Consider the following 18,559-nt stretch of genomic DNA (forward strand, 5'->3'; position numbering starts at 1 on the left):
CATGCAAATTCCATGCCCCCGTGACCTTGGGCAAATATACCTGCTCAATCAGCTCAGGAGTCTGGTTCGACAAGGCAGCGTCTGCCGTGACACCAGCCGCATGGAAGATACCTCTGACTGGAGGGAATCCTTTGGCCTTGATTTCCTTGAACGCTCGCAAAACGTCTGCCTTCATCGCTACATCGCATTTAAGCGGTAGAACGTTCACGCACGTCTGCTCGTCGTCAGTCAGATACAGCCAGACTGGGCTTCGCTTGATGGCCGGAGACGGCTCGCCCTTGCGAGAGAGAAGCACGATGTACCGGGCACCTTCTTCCACGAGCCACTTGGCGACCACTAGACCAAGGGCACCGAGACCTCCTGTGATAACATAGGTCTTTTCTGTCGTGTTCGGCGGGCCGACGGTGACACGGTCAAAGTCGAGAGTGCTAGGGTTTGCGATGATCACTTTCCCGACGTGTTGAGCCTTTTGCATAAAACGGAAGGCAGCGACGCCACCCTCGTTTGGGTCGTGCAGGTTGAACACAGAGAGGGGCAGAGATAGTAACTGTTCTCGCTCTACAAGAGTGCGCACGCGGTCAAGCATAATACCAAACCAGCGCGGGTTCTCGTTCATCATCACGTCTATAGCAACCGTCTCGTAGTACACATCCGGACGTGCCGCCTTCATCTGCTCGTGCGTCCAGATGCCGCGCTTTCCCAGCTCCATAAAACGTCCCTCCTTCCCAAGCAATTCTAGAGATGCTGGAATGAACTTATCGATGAGCGAATTGAGGACGACGTCCACTTTGCCTTCCTCGCCAAGAAACTCCTTCATTTCAGCGGTAAACTTCTCTGGGTCACGGCTACTTGCCACGTATTTCACGCCCAAGGACTCCACAAACTCGCGCTTCTTTTCGCTGCTGCACGTGCCGTACACCACAGCTCCTACGCGCTTGCAGAACTGAATGGCTGCGATACCTACGCCTCCGGACACGGCGTGGATGAGGACCTTCTCTCCTGCCCGCACCTTTGCCAAATCTCCCAAAACGTATTCCACTGTCGTCGCTACAACAGGGAGAGCAGCGGCTTCTTCAAAGGACATCGAAGCGGGCATTTTACGGATAATCTGTGAATTGGTTGTCACGTAGGTTTTTATGCATCCAGGCGCCACACCATACACTGAGTCCCCAACCTTCAGATGTTTCACGCGGTCTCCGACAGCCACAACAGTTCCGGCACAGTCTGCCCCTGGAGGGCCCGGGTCCCCCGGGTACAGGTTCATGACATTCAGCACGTCGCGGAAGTTGAGGCCCACTGCGCGGACGCGCAATTCAACCGTATCACCCTTGGGTGGAATTCGGGAAGCGAAAGCCTGGGGTCGCAGAACTAAGTTTGTGATTGCGCCACGGTCAGGCATGTGCAACTCCAAGGCACCGCGTACGTTCATCGGAGCGCGTGCCAGACGAGCCACGAAGTGGGCGAGCACCTTAGCAGACTTGTTCCCCTCCTCTACGGTTACATGGTGAAAGAGAATTTCTGGTTCATACTTTTCTTGCTCCTGAATGGCAGCTAGCCGCTGAATTACACTAGGTAAGCTGCACCCAGGCAGTACATCGACACAACCCAGCTTCAACTCCTTTCCTGTTTGCGCCGGCACTTCCAGTCGTGCCGCCCTGGCAAAACCCCACAAACCCGCATGTGCAGGGTGCGAAACAGGCATGTCCTCGCTGTGTGACTGAGCGCCTCGCGTGACGACCCATAGAGGCCGGAAAGCCTTCTGCCTGTCCTCTCTTGCTGCCTTCTCTATCCTCGCGGTGATCTCCATCAAGCCACTGACCGCTTCAACAGCCTCACTCTCTCCATCCATAGCGAGGTACAGTACTACCGTTGCCGTCGAGGCCTCCTCCGATGCGCCTGAGCTACGTCCACTGTCCCCCTGCGACCCTGCAGCTGGCGGTCCCGCCTCAAGAGCCGGGAATAATTCCGCTACGGATGGTCGTTCAAAAACCTGGAGTGACGGGAAGCGGAACTGCTTTATCTCGCGGATTGCGGCGCGATGGAGCCCCAGGTGATCAATAACAACGACGTTCACGTTTTTGGGGCTTACGAGGTCAACTTGCTGGCCGGCCGTCCATTCAGTGCGCCATACGAGTTCACGTGGAATCTCTGCAACTGGCGTAGGATCAAGCCGCCTCATCGTAAGCTCTTTCAGGCAGCAGACTGGCCTGCCTGCATCAGTCATAATGTCCACGTTGACGATAGCCTGATTTGACTCACGCTTGACGAGAGCGACGTGAGCCCATAAACCATTGCTCACACCCTTCATCGATCCAAGAGTTATCTTTTGAATCATGAATGGAATCATGAGTTTCAGACTACCCAAGGAAGCCTGAGCAGCACCTTCTTTCTTTGCCATTTCGTCGTGTGCTAGGACGAGCGCCCCGACAGTTTGGAACGTCCCATCCAGGACACATGGGTGCACGCGGAAACCAACCTCACAAGAGCTTGGAGGCTCAGGTAGCTGAAGCCGTACTTTCGCACTCTTGCTGCTACATTCGATAGATGCAATGGTGCGGAACTGCGGACCGAGCATCAGCCCGTTCTTCCACAGTTTGGCGTACATGGAAGCGGCATCGAGAGCAACGCGTTCTGTGTCTTCATCTAAGAAGGCGAGATTTTCTTCCGGAGTGCGAGAGAAGGCTGCGCGGTCGTCCACGCTTGTGACGCGACACGTAGCGTGTACGACTTCTTCGTCGTCTCCTGCCGAAGAACTCGCGATTGACGCGTTGCCGTTGGCACTTAAGATAGTGCTCAGTACTTGGAAGGACTGCAGACCGTCACCTGCCGGTGGCTCCAGAATCATGGGACGCTGGAACTCAATGTCCTCTAGTGTTACACAAGCATCGTGGTCTGGGCGAAGCATCTTCCTCGAGCAAGGGTGCACAAACTCAGAGCAGCAGCAAGCAGCAGTTATTGTCTCGAGGTAGCATGCGGCAGGCATAACAGGACGTCCTTCGACCATGTGTTGCGCGAGAACGTCATAGACGTCGCGGCGTATCTCCATTTCGATCTTTCGGTCATCGCCTGCTGTCTTCACCTCGTGTCCGAGTGTGGCGTGGAAGGGGTCGTACCACGGGAAGCACCGCCTGTCCCAGCGAACGGGTGCCGCCTTTTCCGTCTCCTCAGTAGACGAAGAAAGCTCAAAATATTCCTCAAGAATCACGTGTGCGTTCGCGCCACCAAAGCCAAAAGAACTAACTCCGGCAAACAGCTTCCGGTTGACAGGGAGATCAACAGTAGCCTTAGGGAAAATCGCGGCGAAGTCCGTCATGTCGATATGAGGGTTAAGCTGCTGAAAATGAAGGTTTGCCGGTACCTCCCGATACCGCAGGCAGAGAACGAGCTTGATGAAGGCCGCAATGCCTGCCGATCCCTCTAGGTGTCCAATATTAGTTTTCAACGCTCCAATGTACATCGGGTTGTCTGCTCCCCTGTGCTGCATAAAGACTGCCCTGATGGCTCCAACCTCGATCGGATCCCCCAGTGCTGTGCCTGCGAGTAATAGAATTCAACGAGAAAAGCACTCAAATGCGCAAGTCAGTTCGCAAGTTCTTGTTGGCTGCGGGCAGACTTCCAGTGCACAGGTAGACAACATTAATCACTTGCATTTGAGCTAATGTGGGCAGCTGCTAACTACGGGTGAAAATTCTGCCAAGCTTCTTCGGACAGGCCGCCTCTGCGCCCAGCGTGAGCCGTACACAACTGGTGTAAGATGACTGTAGAGCCGCCGCGCAACACGTTTGCGCGTTCATCCGTGGGTGTGCTTCCTAAGGCGTTCGCCCCTCCGCTCCGGTCCATCTTCCGGAGTTTTGAGTTTCACCAAATGAGTCGACAGGAAACTGCGGAGTGCCGGACGGAGGGAGGGCTTCTCTCCAGCTACCATTGAGTGTAGTGTGGGTCCCGGGGCACAGAAATCGGCCGGCCTCATGACAGCGGAAGTTGGGGAGCCTGGCAGAAGATCGCGCGAATATTACCGTTGTTTCTTACCTGTCCCGTGTGCCTCGAGGATGGTAATGTCCGTCGGTTTGACTCCTCCGCTTTGGAGGGCTGCTCGGATTACTGCTTGCTGTGCTGGGCCGTTAGGAGCTGTCAAGCTGGCGCTCCGTCCGTCATGATTGATTGCAGAACCACGGACAACTGCCAGGATTGTGCCCTCCTCCTTTCGGGCAGCGTTGAGGGGCTTGAGAAGCACTGCGCCTGCTCCTTCACCTCTGGCATACCCGTTGGCCCGATGGTCAAAGGTTCGACATCGGCAGTCAGGCGAGAGCATGCGTGCCTTGCTGAAACAGATGAAGAGGTGAGGCGAGAGCATAAGATTGACGCCTCCCACTAGTGCGCCGCTGCACGAGCCCTCACTAAGCTTACACAAGGCACTATCCATGGCCACTAGCGACGACGAACACGCGGTGTCGACCGTGAGTGAGGGTCCGCGCAGCCCCAGAGTGTACGAGATTCGGTTGGAAATGATTGAAGTTGAACTGCCGGTACCTGCAAAAACCGCACACTCGGAGCCCCGTTGCTCACCCTTCCAAACTGAAAGCTGTCTTGACCGGACCAGGCAGCGCCAACAATGGAAAGTCGAAGTAACCAGCCTTCAAAAGCAAATACAGCGGGCGGTCGAGAAGAGGGCACAAGCAGGTGCGCGGCAACTGCGGGTGAAATTCATTCAGTAACACTACCGCAACCGCAAAGCTCGGTCAGCTGGACCGGCGCCCTAGTCATTCTCCAAATATATACGGAGTGCAAACCTCCACCTGAAAGCGTGCTAACCTCTGTTTGACTAAGGCTTTGGAGACAGTCTGTTTAAAGTGTCACTGGGAAATGCCAACGTAAGGGAGCCCGTGCCCTACCACGCTTTCCATTTCATCGCTTTTTCGAGCGTGGAATGCCTGCTATAGTAAAGACGTACCAGTAAAGGGCCCAGACGGAATGTCAAGCATGTGCCAATCGGCGTTGCAGCATCCAATAAAACAGCCTGTGGACTGCTGTGAAGCCTGGGAGCCTGCGCAGCCAGCCCCCACCATGGTCTCGTATGCAACCTCTAGAATCATGCGCTGCTGCGGATCCATCACTCGGACTTCGGCAGGACTTATGTTGAAGCAGCTGTTATCGAACATGTCTGCGTCGTGAACGAACCCTCCGAGCTTTGCATACGATGTGTCGAGTGCGTCTGGATCAGGATCATAAAACGTATACATGTTCCACCGAGTAAGAGGCACCTCTGTCATGCAATCGCGCATCTGCTGAAGCATAGTCCAAAACTCGTCGACTGTATGTACATCTCCTGGCAAGTGCACCGCTGCACTAGTCACCGCTATGTTGCCCTCGAGCCGATGCATCATCTGAGGCATAAGCGCCATGGACGCATCTGCTGTTGGCTCCTGATCTGCACCCGAGCACTGCTCTGCAAGCGTTGCGTTGATGAAGTCCACCATAGCATCCAAAGTTGGGTAATCAAACATAGCCGTGGCCGGCATCTTCACTCCAAGGCGGCTCGAAAGAGCATTGCGCAGCTCAACAGCTCCGATTGAATCTATCCCGAGCTCCTGCATGGGTAAGTCCATGGGTGGGGGCTCTGCCAGGCCTAGCGCCTGCTTGACCACCTCTCGGACCGTCTTCTCCACATAGTTACGACGCTCCTCTGCTGTCATGGTCCGTAGCATGAGGCTCGCGTCGGCTGTTGCTCCCTGCCCTGCGCGGGTATTCTTCAGCAAGGGAGGCACGCGGTCATATCTGGAAGTCCGCACACGGAACCGTAGCACAGAGGTCACAGGCAGGTCACGCATCCTTGCGCAGCGATACGCGTCTGAGTCCTAGGAATGGTAGGACAGCAGCGGAATGAACAAACGCAGTCACGACAGCTCAGCACTGCTGCCGTCTCTCAAATAAAAACAGTCAAGGCAAGGACCACTTGCGCTATGTGAGGACTGAGGTACCTCTCTAGGGATCAGATGCGTGACAAAGGCTCCAAGCCACCTTTTCAGCGGCTATGGAGTTAAAGCCTCCGCGTAAGCGCGGGGATGTTTGTGAATGTGCATATCCGGACAGGCCCGTACAAGCACGCGTACCCAGGTCGAGTTCACACGCCTGAGAAGGTACGTGAAGGCATGTGCCCGGAGTTTGCTTAAGCATGTGTGCGCTGGGACACGCATGTCGTATCCGCTGAAGTACACAATACACACGTGAGTGTAAAGGCGCAACCACGCACGGACGTGCTTGAGCATGCATGCGTCCATATGACTCCGAGCACCTTCTCCAGACATTCTTGCTGCAACCGCAGGCCACGGTGGTCGTCGCATAGCTATGTTACGAGCACACTGGCACGCCGCGACAGCAGAGAGCAACCTCGCCTTTGTGCGGACAGTCGTATCCGCGTGCCTCCCTGTCTGTGAAATCAGAAGTCCGTACCTCTGAAGGAACTTCTTCCAAATGACAGACTGGCAGAGCACGGTAGTCGCACGATGCGTGTTTCGTACGAGCTCGCTCAAGACTCGCGTGCCAAGCTCATTGCTGATGCCACGCATGCCCACCTTGTCCAGCGTCTGCCTGAAGTCGGAGGCCATACCCTGTTCAACCCACGGGCCCCACTGAATGCTCTGCCCGCACAGTCCCTGTGCGCGGCGATATTCAGCAAGTGCATCCAAGCACGCATTCGCCGCAGAATAGTTCGCCTGTCCAAAGTTCCCTAGCAACGCAGCCACTGAGGAGAACATCACGAAGATCTCGAGGTCTTTGTTCAGGCCGAGGGTCTCGCATACCTCATGCAAATTCCATGCCCCCGTGACCTTGGGCAAATATACCTGCTCAATCAGCTCAGGAGTCTGGTTCGACAAGGCAGCGTCTGCCGTGACACCGGCCGCATGGAAGATACCTCTGACTGGAGGGAATCCTTTGGCCTTGATTTCCTTGAACGCTCGCAAGACGTCTTCTTTCTCCGACACATCACACTTCAGCGAAAGCATGTTAACGCAGGTAGGGCGATCGGCTCCTGTTAAGAACTTCCAAGAAGCGCTCTCCCTGACGCTACTCGAAGGCTCACCTTTGCGCGACAGCAGCACAATGTGGCGTGCGCCCTCTTCAACGAGCCAGTGCGCAACCACCACACCAAGACCACCCGTCCCCCCGCTAATCACATATGTTTTCCGGGCCTCATCTGATCCGGTCCCGCATGTCGTTCCCCCTTCAGCGTGAACACTGCTGGCCTGATCTTCAGTTGGAGTCTCCTTCAGAGCTTCCGGCGCGGTTACTTCTAGATCACTGCCAATACGAATAACAACTTTACCAATATGCTGCGCGCGCTGCATAAATCGGAAAGCGGACACCCCCCCGCCTACAGGATCTGCCATCTCGAAGACGTGGAGAGGTAAAGGCTGGAGACTGCCGTTGTCAACACACTTCCGAATGCGGTCCAGCATACTCCCGAACCACACCGGGTCATCTTGCATCATGCAGTCGACCGCAATAGTTTCATAGTAAACGTCCGGGCGCTCTGCTGCCATTTGCTCTTTGGTCCAGATGCCCCGTTTGCCCAGCTCCATGAAGCGACCGTTGGGGGCGAGGACCTTCAGTGATTCAGGAATGAAGTTGTCAATTAGTGAGTTAAGCACGACGTCGATCTTCTCGTCCTCCCCCAAGAATTCTCTCATGTCCTCAGCGAACGCAGCCGTATCGCGACTGCTTGTCACATACTTTACACCAAGAGATTTGACAAACGCGGCCTTCTTCCCCCCGCTGCAAGTGCCGTACACTGTGGCTCCAACCCTCTTGCAATACTGTACTGCGGCGAGACCGACGCCCCCTGACACCGCGTGGACGAGCACCTTGTCTCCCGCCTTCACCTTAGCCAAGTCGTGTAAGGCGTACTCCACAGTCGCAGCGACGACAGGCAGAGCCGCGCTCTGCTCGAAAGTAAGCGACTCAGGCATCTTACGCAGCAGCTCGCTATTGGTCGTCACATACGTGCGCAAACAGCCTTGAGCAATGCCATAGACAGCGTCCCCAACCTTCAGGTGTTTCACCTCGCTTCCTACCCCGACAACAATACCAGCGCAGTCTGCGCCGGGGGGGCCAGGGTCACCAGGGTACAACCCCATGACGTTAAGAACGTCACGGAAGTTCAGGCCGATAGCGCGCACACGGATTTCGCACTCGTTTTTCTGAGGCGCTGTCCGAGTAGCGTAAGCCTGTGGACGAAGCACCAAGTTCGATATCGCACCGCGCTCGGGCATGTGTAGCTCGATAGGCCCTCTGACAACGATAGGCGAGCGTTGAAGTCGGGCGCAGTACGCCTGGAAAACAGGCTGCTCTCCGGCGTGTGCCTTATCTTCATTGTCGAGTTCTTCGCCTGAGAATTCGTCGCTCGTCTCCTCTGCAAGAATACCGGGTTTGTCGGTTGCCCCCACAGAGGGAGCTTTCTTCGGAGGCACGAGAAATGACCCAACTGGTTGCTGGTTATCTGTGTTATCATCGGCTGAAATGGACGCCTTCACCGGCCGGAGGACCAGCTCTGGTTCGAAGGGTTCTTCGCTTTGCTTCTTGAGGATGAAATCCAGGACGTCTTCGAGGGCAAGCGATTTGTCGAAGTCGAAACATCCGAATTTGACAGCTTTCCCAGTGTGGGTCTCGAGCTCAAGGCGCACCGTTCGCATCAGCCCCCATAAGCCAGAGTGTTTTGGAGAGCAGACAGTTTTCGCGGGCCCTTGCGCACCTGAAGTGACTACCCAGAGGTAGGGAAGTTTCTTAACTTTGCGTACGGCGAACACTTTAGCGGCCTCCACGAGTCCAGCCACCAGCTCCTCAGCGGATACGACTTCGGCAAATGCAAAGAAGAGGACCGCAGAACAGTGAGATGCCGTGGCGTCTGCGTCTGTGTTTCCTTCAGCCTCTGCAAACTGTTGCAGCTGCTCTTCCAACATCTCGGGACTCCTTGGCTTGCAGACAACTTCTACCTCACCTTCAAATGTATCCAGTAGCTTCGCTATGGCCTCTCGATGAGCTCCGCAGTAGTCTATCAGCAGCAGATTCCGCCTTGGATGCTTGGGAAGAGCGGTATTATTCAAAAGCTCCGGCAGCGGTAACTGTACCTGCTTCGGTTTCCCAGGCTCGTCAAAGGCACGCATTTTCTCTGCTGTACTTGAAGAACGGGTTAGAGGCTCAGGCTCTGCTTCCATAAGCTGTTCAGCGTTGGAAGCTGACTCCATGAATTTAGAGAAAGATCCTGCTTCTTCCCACTGCACCTCCCAAAGAAGTTCTCTCGGAATATCTGCAGAGGTGTTGATTTCTATGTGTCGCAAAGTGACTCCGACGAGCGCAGAAACCAGCTCTCCCTCGAAGTCGAAAAGGTGTACGGTGACCTGAGCCGACGAAACCCCCTTCTTATTGAGGACGACGCGCGCCCACATCTCTTTGTCAGCTGGGAAGTTCTTCAGCAAGACAGTGTCCACCCCAAACGGAACCATCGCGCGGGTGCCCCCTTTCTCAAACGCTAGTACAGCAGAGAGTTGCAAGGCTCCATCCAGTACTGCGGGATGCATTTTGAAGCCTTTCTCGAAGTTCGCGGGATTGCGAGCTTGCAACAAACCGAGAACTTCATCTTCCCCCTTGAAAACCTTCAAGATTGTCTGAAATCGCGGCCCGTACTGCAGTCCCACCGCGTGCAGCTGGCTGTACAGCTGGGCGGCATCTATCTCCTGTTTGCATCTCGCGCGAATCTCACTCAGGGCAGGAGCGCTTGGCATGGCGTCAACAATGTTCACTTGGGAAACAGAGTGGTCTTCAACTTCGTCATCGCTATTGACAGCCTGACTGGCCACGCGGACCTGGCCCCGGGTTTCTACCGTCACGAGAATGTTCAGCTGAGTATCGTCCGGCAGTATAGCTGGCCGCTCGAAGAGCACCTGGGTTAGTGCCATAAGCTTCTCTTCGTCACGATTCGAAATCATATGCCCTGCCGCTGAAACCATCATTTCGATAAGGCATGTTGCAGGTAGCAACACCTTCCCGTACACCACGTGATCCAAGAACAGAGACTTGACCAGGTCACGAAGAGGAGCAGAGTAAACAACAGAACCGTCCGGGCGAGTGTTTTTGCCTCCCAAAAGCGGGTGACAGGTGTCCGTCCAGGGAAAAAATTTCCTGTCAAAAACTGCCGGAATCGCTCCTCCCCCGGACCTCGCTAGAGCGGAAAGAGAATCAAACACAGCAGTCGTCGAAGACTCGGGTTCCAGCGAATTGATCCACTGCACCTCATCCGCGGCTGACTGCGAAAGACAACCTTTCCCCATGTTTGTAAGCGTAGGTCGGGGGCCGACTTCAACCATTATCTTGGCTCCGTGAGCGACGCACGTTTGCACTGCATCGCAAAAGCGCACAAGCTTTGTGATGTGCTCTGCCCAGTACTGGGTAGATACCAGCTCATCCTTAGCCACTTTCCCGGTCACTGTACTCACGAATGCTATACGTGGCTTGTTGAGCCGCACGGTTTCTAGAACTCGCTTGAAGGGCGCAACGGTGTCCCTGACTAGCGGCGAGTGAAACGCGTGAGAGACGCGGAGCATTTTTGCACGCGACGCCACTCCGAGCTGACGCAGCACTGCCTGCACGTCCTGCTGACTGCCCGACACAACAACGCTCTTAAGTCCGTTCACGGATCCTAGAGATACGTTCTTCTCTCCATCTCCAAACAAAGTCTGTATCGCTTCGTCTACTTGCTCTGGCGTGGCGCGGCAGGCCACCATCACGCCGTTTCTGGGAGGCACACGACTCATGATCTGCGCGCGCTTCAGGACCAGCTTCAGGCCGTCTTGGACGGAAAGGACTCCTGAGCATACAGCCGCGACGTATTCTCCTAGACTGTGACCCATGACCATGTCGGGCTCAACACCTCGGGTTTTCCAGAGTTCAAGCAAAGCGTACGCCACGATGAAAACGGCAGGCTGCGAGTACAGTGTGTCGTTTATCACTTCCTGCATCGCTTCGCGCTCGTCTGGAGTCGGATAGATGACTCGAAGCATTGGTATCGGAAGATACTCCTTCGCGATCTCCGCGCACCGGTTAACCGCTTCATGGAAAACAGGTTCTTTCTCGTACAAGTGTCTCCCCATACCGATATATTGCGAACCCTGGCCAGTAAACATAAAGCAAATTTTAGGGCGATTCTCCTCCTTCCTAACGGCGCTTTGGTCCCGCGTTGCCTCCTCGAGCAGGATGTGCGCGTTAACGCCTCCAAAACCGAAGGAGCTTACGCCAGCTATATTCTTCTTGCCGCATGATTCAACTGCGTCAAGGCTTGTAAAGTCAGTGATGAACCGGACAGGGAAGTCTTCAATGTTGATATGCGGGTTCAGAGTTTTGAAGTGGAGGTTGGGCGGGATTTCGCGATGAGAGAGGACAAGGCAAGCTTTGATCAGCCCTGCAATCCCTGAAGATCCTTCCAAGTGGCCTATGTTTGTCTTCACCGCCCCAACAAGCAAAGGCTTACTTTGCTCTCGGCCTGGCGCGAACACTGTTCGCATCGCGTTTACCTCGATCGGGTCACCCAGTGAAGTACCTGTGCCATGGCATTCCATGAACTTCACGTCATTCGGTTTCATGCCAGCATGGCGCAACGCGATACGAATGACTTCAGCTTGGCTGGGTCCGTTCGGTGCCGTTAAGCTCGCACTACGGCCTACGTGGTTACAAGCGGTGCCTTTCACAACGGCATGGATGGTCATTTGCCTTGCCTTAGCCTCCGCTACAGGCAAGATCAGCACGGCTCCAGCCCCCTCACCACGGACGTATCCATCCGCAGAGGCGTCGAAAGTCTTGCATTTGCAGTCGGGAGAAAGCATGCGCGCCTTGGAAAAAGCAATGAAGAGGTGCGGCGTAAGCATCAGATTGACTCCTGCCACGAGCGCCATGCTGCAGTCGCGCAGCACGAGTTTCTCGAAGGCGTAGTCTGCTGCGACCAGAGATGAAGAACAAGCTGTGTCAACAGGCACGGAAGGGCCTTTGAGTCCAAGGCAATACGACACACGGTTAGCGATAACACTGCCAGCTGAGCCGGTACCGGTGTATGCGGAGATCTTTTCCTCCTGGATTAAGTATGTCCAGTCGTGATTGCAAGCTCCCACAAACACACCCACGTTTGCTCCGAGTAATTTCTCCTTTGTTAAGCCGGCAGCTGCGAAAGCCTCATATGACACTTCTAGAAGCAGGCGCTGCTGGGGATCCATGTGTTTCACCTCAGACGGGGAGATACCGAAAAAGGAGTTATCAAAGTACTCAGCGTTCTCAATGAACGCACCACGACGAATGTAGCACTTCCCCGGCAAATCCGGATCTTCGCTGAAAACCTCCTCGGCGTTCCACCGAGTTAAAGGGATATCGCAGACGCAGTCCGTGCATCGCATAAGCATATCCCAGAATAAGTCGGGACACGTAGAATTGCCTGGTAATCTGCAAGACATCGAAACTACGGCCATGCCGCCATGAGCGAGTTCATTCTCCGACATCCCACCTAGCTTTGTGTCCAACTGGTGCTCCGAAGAAGACTCTCCGAAGACGTCGCAGATGTGGTCGATGATCGCGTTCAAGGTAGGGTAGTCAAACAGCGTTGTGGCACTCAGCTTTATCCCGAGTTTCTTCGAGAGCACATTCCGAAATTCCACCGCACCCAAAGAGTCCACACCCACATCTTGTAGCGGGGTGTCGAACGGCGGCGGGGCACTGCTCCCTAGCACTTGCCTAGCCGCGGCTGCAACCTGAGCCTTAATATAGTCCCTCCGCTCAGCCGGGGGCAGACTTCGAATTGCCGCGCTCGAATCCTGGGCTGCCACTTGCAGGTCCATTTCGATGTTAGCAAAGAACGGTGGCTGTTCGACGTATCGGTGCAGGAAGAGCTTCCATTTGATGGCTTGGCAGCCTATGACGCCTAACTTGTCTTGGTGCTTGATCACATCGTGTAACACCCGCAGTCCTAGCTCGTTGCTAATACCTTTCATGCCGTTCCGTTCAATCTGCTGCTTCAACTCCGCCGCCATACCCTGCTCGGTCCAGGGCCCCCACTGAATGCTTTGACAGCACAGGCCTCTCGCTCTCCTCCACGCCGCAAGCGCGTCCAAGCAAGCGTTCGCGGAGCAGTAATTGGCCTGCCCGAAGTTGCCCAGGAGCGAAGTAACTGACGAAAATAGAACAAAGAAGTTGAGCTGGTCATTCAGTCCCATCTCCTCGCATGCGCGGTGCAGGTTCCAAGCACCTTGTACCTTCCCGCTGTACACTTTCTTCATCACTTCCGGGGTCTGGCTATCGAGCAGCGCATCTGCGAGAGACCCAGCAGCATGGATTATTCCCTGTACCGGAGCGACGTTTGCCTGAATCGCCTTGAACACTGACTTGACATTTTCGTACTTGGACATGTCGCAGCTAAAAAATTCCACTTGACAGTTGATACTCTTCAGCCAGTCCCACCCTGGAACCTCTCCAGGCTCCGGTGCAGCCGGACGGCGTGAAAGCAGACAAATGTGACGGGCACCTTCTTCAGCAAGCCACCCAGCCACCACCAGGCCTAGGGCGCCCAAACCGCCAGTGACCACAATCGCACCTTTCGACGCGTCCGTTATGGGGCTAGGGATTTTCAGAACTACCTTGCCAGTGTGCTGGGCCCTCTGCATGAATCGGAATGCTGCCACTCCACCGTTTTCTCCCACGTCAGACATATCATAGACGTGCAGCGGCAAGGGCTCTAGTTTCTGCGTAGCTACCAGCATGCGGATGCGGTCTAACATGCCTCCAAACCACACAGGATCCTCTTCCATCATGACATCGACAGCAATTGTCTCATACTGTACGTCGGGGCGCTCGGCTGTCATCTGCTCCTTCGTCCAGATGCCCCGCTTCCCCAGCTCGATGAAACGCCCATACGGTCCAAGAAGCTTCAGAGACTCCGGGATGAAATCGTCAACCAGTGAGTTAAGCACGACATCGAATTTACCATCCTCTCCGAGAAAGCCCCTCATGTCGTCTGCGAAAGCTTTAGCGTCCCTGCTGCTCGAAATGCATTGCACACCGAGAGATTTGACAAATGCCGCCTTCTTCCCTCCACTGCATGTGCCGTACACTGTGGCGCCGACCCTCTTGCAATACTGTATCGCAGCCAGACCGACGCCTCCAGACACCGCATGAACGAGAACCTTGTCTCCCGCCTTCACCTTAGCCAAATCGTGCAAAGCGTACTCCACGGTAGCTACAACAACAGGTAGAGCTGCGCTCTGCTCGAACGTAAGTGACTCGGGCATCTTGCGCAGTAGCCTGCAGTCTGTGGTCACGTAAGTTCGCAGACAACCCTGTGCGATACCGAAGACGCAGTCTCCGACTTCAATGTGCTGGACATTGTCTCCGACCGCCACAACTATTCCAGCGCAGTCTGCGCCCGGGGGGCCAGGATCGCCCGGGTAGAGACCCATGACATTCAGCACATCGCGGAAGTTGAGGCCGACTGCCCGAATGCGTACCTCAACCTGACCTTCCTCCGGAGGCACCCGTGAGGCGAAGGCTTGAGGACGGAGCACAAGGTTCGAAATTGCCCCACGCTCAGGCATGTGGAGCTCTATCGCACCCTTCACGGCTACTTCATGACTTGGCATAAGGCGAGCAGCATAAGTCCCACTCTCACGTATAGCAACTTCAGATTCATTGCAATTGAGTGCTTTCGACTTGAGGGCACTGACTATTTGCTGCGCCATGGACGGGACGTCAGCTGCAGAAACGTCGAAGCACCCGAGAGATACAGGGGAGCCAGCAGAAACTTCGAGTTCGAGTTTAGCGGCCTTCGCAAGACCCCAAAGACCAGCGTGAGCAGGAATATCCGCGCTCGGCTTGTTGCCCACGTCTAGAAGCACCGAGTCTCGTGTGACAAACCAAAGCGCTCCGACTGCCTTGCCGCTGTTCAGGTTTATAAAATGCGCCTGGACAATGCGGAGTGCCACGCTCATCACGTCTAACGCATCGTACACCCCTGCCGTTACCGCCTCTACGTAAACCACGGATTTCCACTGCTCGGCACTCAAAACCTTCTGCAGTTCAGCGCGTTCCCTGGGCAACGCGTCCACAGTCAAGATCTTGCATCCGCCGCTCATAGCGTTCTCGAGGGCTTCGGTGAGCTCAAGATTTCCACCAATGAACAGCACAGGAGCCTGAGAAGCAATCTCCTCGGACCCCCCTTCGAGCAGTTGCCAGTTTACCTTCCACAAAAGCTCCTTCGGGATGGTCGCCACCACATTCGCCGAAGGATCCACCTGACGTACTGTGAGGCTGCGTATAGACGCGACAACCTCCTGCGTTGTTTCCTCGTACAGGGTGACGTGGAATCGCGCGACCTTCGTTCTGTTCTCTATCAGCTGGACGTGAGCCCAGCAGGGCTGGCAGATTTCCACTTTCGTCAAGCTTGCCTCTCCGACAGACACTGGCACCATGACCTTGTTGCTGTTGTGAGCATGATCTAACAAGCAAGCTGCCGCCTGCGCAGAAAGCATCCGCAGAGCCCCAAACCCCAAACGTACTGTTACCGGCAACTGCCACGCATACTGACTGAAAGCTGGTCAAGCTCACTCTCTCGTCTACGATAGTCTAGGAGGTGGCTGAAGGATCCTGGGTCGCGGAGGAGTTACGACTTCAAAACCAGTCGGCGGGTAACACTGCGTCTTAGCTTCTACGTGGAGGACAGCGAAACCATGAATGTGATCAGGAGGAATAGACAACAACCGGTCGGGCTTGCGATCTAAGTGGCTTATTACCTGGAATGCTCCGTCTAAGACAGCGGGATGTATGAGGAATCCGCTCTCAAACGGGTCGTGTTTCACATTCCCGACCACCTGGAGTCGTGCCACTGCTTCCTTTTCGCCTTTGTACAAGTCTTGAATGGTGCGGAAGCGCAGGCCGTACTGGAGGCCGGCATCAAAAAGCGTGTCGTAAAACTCCGCGACATCCATGTAAGATGGGCAGCGTTCGAGGACTGCCCGGAGAGGTTCGAGAGCCTCTTGCTGCTTCTCCTTAATGACGATCGTGGCGAAGCAGTGAGTTGTCTGCTCCTCATCCCACACGGTGCTAAGCTCTACCTCCTTCATTTTGGTCACACGGCAGCGCACTGTCATACCCACTCCCAGCGGAACCGTGAGACTTTCACTGGGATATCCTGTTCCGCGGCTGGGCGTCCCTTCACGGGGATGTCGCGGACCTGTAACAGTATCCGAGACGGTTGCCACGCCCGAGTCGTCTATGGAATGCTGCACAGCGCGCCGCAGCATGGTCTGTGCATAGTCTTTGATATCTTCTAACACTCCGAGTTTCCCCTGCTGCTGTCCGGAGCTTTGCTGACCCTCACCTCCAAAACTCGGCCGATGAGCTTCAGCACCTGATCCTCCATCAGTCTTGTCGACGGCGCGCGGAGTGCGCAGATAGGCGTCATTAACACGCCTAGGAGTTCGGACAATTCGTGGACTGCCTAAAATGCCATCACCGCTCGGCTTCCTCTTATTGTACTCGTACGTCACCCGGGGCTCGCCCACGAGCATAGGCCGTTCGAAGGAAACGTTTTCAAGCGCGACGGCGCCGCTGGTCGTGCGCAGATCCACTGCGAGAGCAGCTGCTGCGATCATTTCAACCATCCCGGCGCCGGGCATCATGACGGTTCCGTTGACGGCGTGGTCCGCGATAAGCGGTATAGCGCGCCTCGGGAAGGCTGTCTCGAATATGATTTCGTCCTTTCCGGTGAACTTGTGCGCACCCAAAAATGGGTGCGGGATTTCAGTCCAAGGGAACGGTTTCCTATGAAAAATGAGTTCCTCGTGTCCGTAAAGACCCTCCTCCAGGCTGCGTTCCTTGCCGATAAGCTTGATCGCCTCGCTCGAGTTCTTAATGGCCTCCTCGAAAAACTCCGCCTTTTCAGAATCGGCTTCATACGCCGGAACCCAAGTCACATCCTTTGCGTTGCCGTTTAGACTTTGTTGAGCGAGCTTTGTCAATACAGTTTGGGGCCCGATCTCGACAAACAGAGAGCAACCCGAGGCTACGATGTTGCCAATCGCCTGCTGAAGCTGGACAGTCTGAGTGACCTGCCTCGCCCAATAACGTCCTGCCAGGGCCTCTTTGTCAACAAACTCGCCGGTTGTGCTGCTGACAAGGCGCAGCTTCGGCCGACACAGTTTTACCGTGGACATGACGTGGGTGATTGGTGCGACGAGATCGCCAACCCGATTGGCTGTGAGGACATTGTGCACCGGCAAGTATTTCCAGCGGCCCGCGATATTCAGCTTCATAAGTACGTTGTCGATTTCGGACTGCTCACCAGAAAGAATCAAATTCTTGCGGCCGTAGACCACGGCGACAGAGACTGACTTGCGGGAGTTGATTTCCATCTCGGAAAGCGCCATCTCAACTTCCTGCTCACTCACACGGCACGCCGCCATGACACCCTCCAGCGGAAGCAGATTGTCCACTAACTTGGCACGCTGGGTTACCACGTAAAGAGCCTCCTCAAGGCTCATCACCCCAGCAAACGTCGCTGCAACCAACTCTCCTAAGCCGACTCCCACCACCACGTCGGGCTTTACACCCTTGCTCACCATATACTCGGCCAGCGCATACTCGAAAGCAAAGAGGGCACTGTGGCCAAAGCGTGCCTGATGCATTGTTTTATCGGTCTCCTCCTTCTTCTCCGGTGGCGGATACAGGATGGACAGGAGGGGCACGTTCAGCCAGCGCTTCAGAATGTCGTTGCATTTGTTGATAATCTCTTTGAATACCTGATCGGTATCATAGAGGTACTTGCCCATACACGATACCTCGTAGCCCTCGCCAGTGAACATGAAGCAAACGACGTTGCGCATGTGTCGCTTGCATGGCTGCTTTATCCCGATTGGCTGTGGCGCTTCTTGTAGAACAATGTGTCCGTTCGCACCGCCGAAGCCGAACGAGCTCACCGCTGCGAAAAGCGGCTTGTCCTCGCACCGCGGGTAAGGAATCCCGGACAACGGAATGACCACGGGAAATTCCTTCACGTCAATGTGCGGGTTCATTTGCTTGAAGTGTAGGTTGGGAGGGATCTGCTTGTAGCGCAAGGCTAGCATGGCTTTCAGCGCTCCAGCAATACCGGCGGCTCCTTCAAGATGGCCAATGTTCGTCTTCACAGCTCCAAGGATCAACGGCTTCGTCTTGGCATCTCGCGAAGCTGCAAAGACCGCTTTCAGTGCCCCGACTTCAATCGGGTCACCTAAAGAGGTACCTGTGCCGTGAGTCTCAATGAAATAAATGTCCCCAGGCGTAACACCAGCTTGCCGCAGAGCCGTTCTGATGACACGCTGCTGGGACGGTCCACTTGGAGCAGTAAGGCTAGCCGACCGGCCTCCGTGGTTCACCGCCGTTCCTCGAACCACGCAGAGCGTGCGGTCGTCGTCCTTCGCTGCCTGGGAAACTCGTTTTAGCACAAGCGATCCCAGACCCTCCCCTCGAACGTAACCGTTTGCACTTGCATCGAAGGTCT

At 55.3% G+C, this 18,559-nt stretch overlaps 1 protein-coding gene across 1 annotated transcript; it reads right to left on the minus strand.

The window, feature by feature from the left end:
- Nucleotides 1–18,559, minus strand: CSUI_010510 (type i fatty acid synthase; the record flags this gene model as incomplete). The annotated part of the gene is made up of 5 exons (XM_068070613.1): nucleotides 1–3,534; nucleotides 4,030–4,530; nucleotides 4,952–5,775; nucleotides 6,451–15,539; nucleotides 15,816–18,559. Coding segments are annotated over 5 exons (16,692 nt in total), but the record flags the coding sequence as incomplete, so codon positions are not given.

The sequence above is a fragment of the Cystoisospora suis genome (genome assembly GCF_002600585.1).
Source record: "Cystoisospora suis strain Wien I chromosome Unknown contig_7646, whole genome shotgun sequence".
Lineage (NCBI taxonomy): Eukaryota > Apicomplexa > Conoidasida > Eucoccidiorida > Sarcocystidae > Cystoisospora > Cystoisospora suis.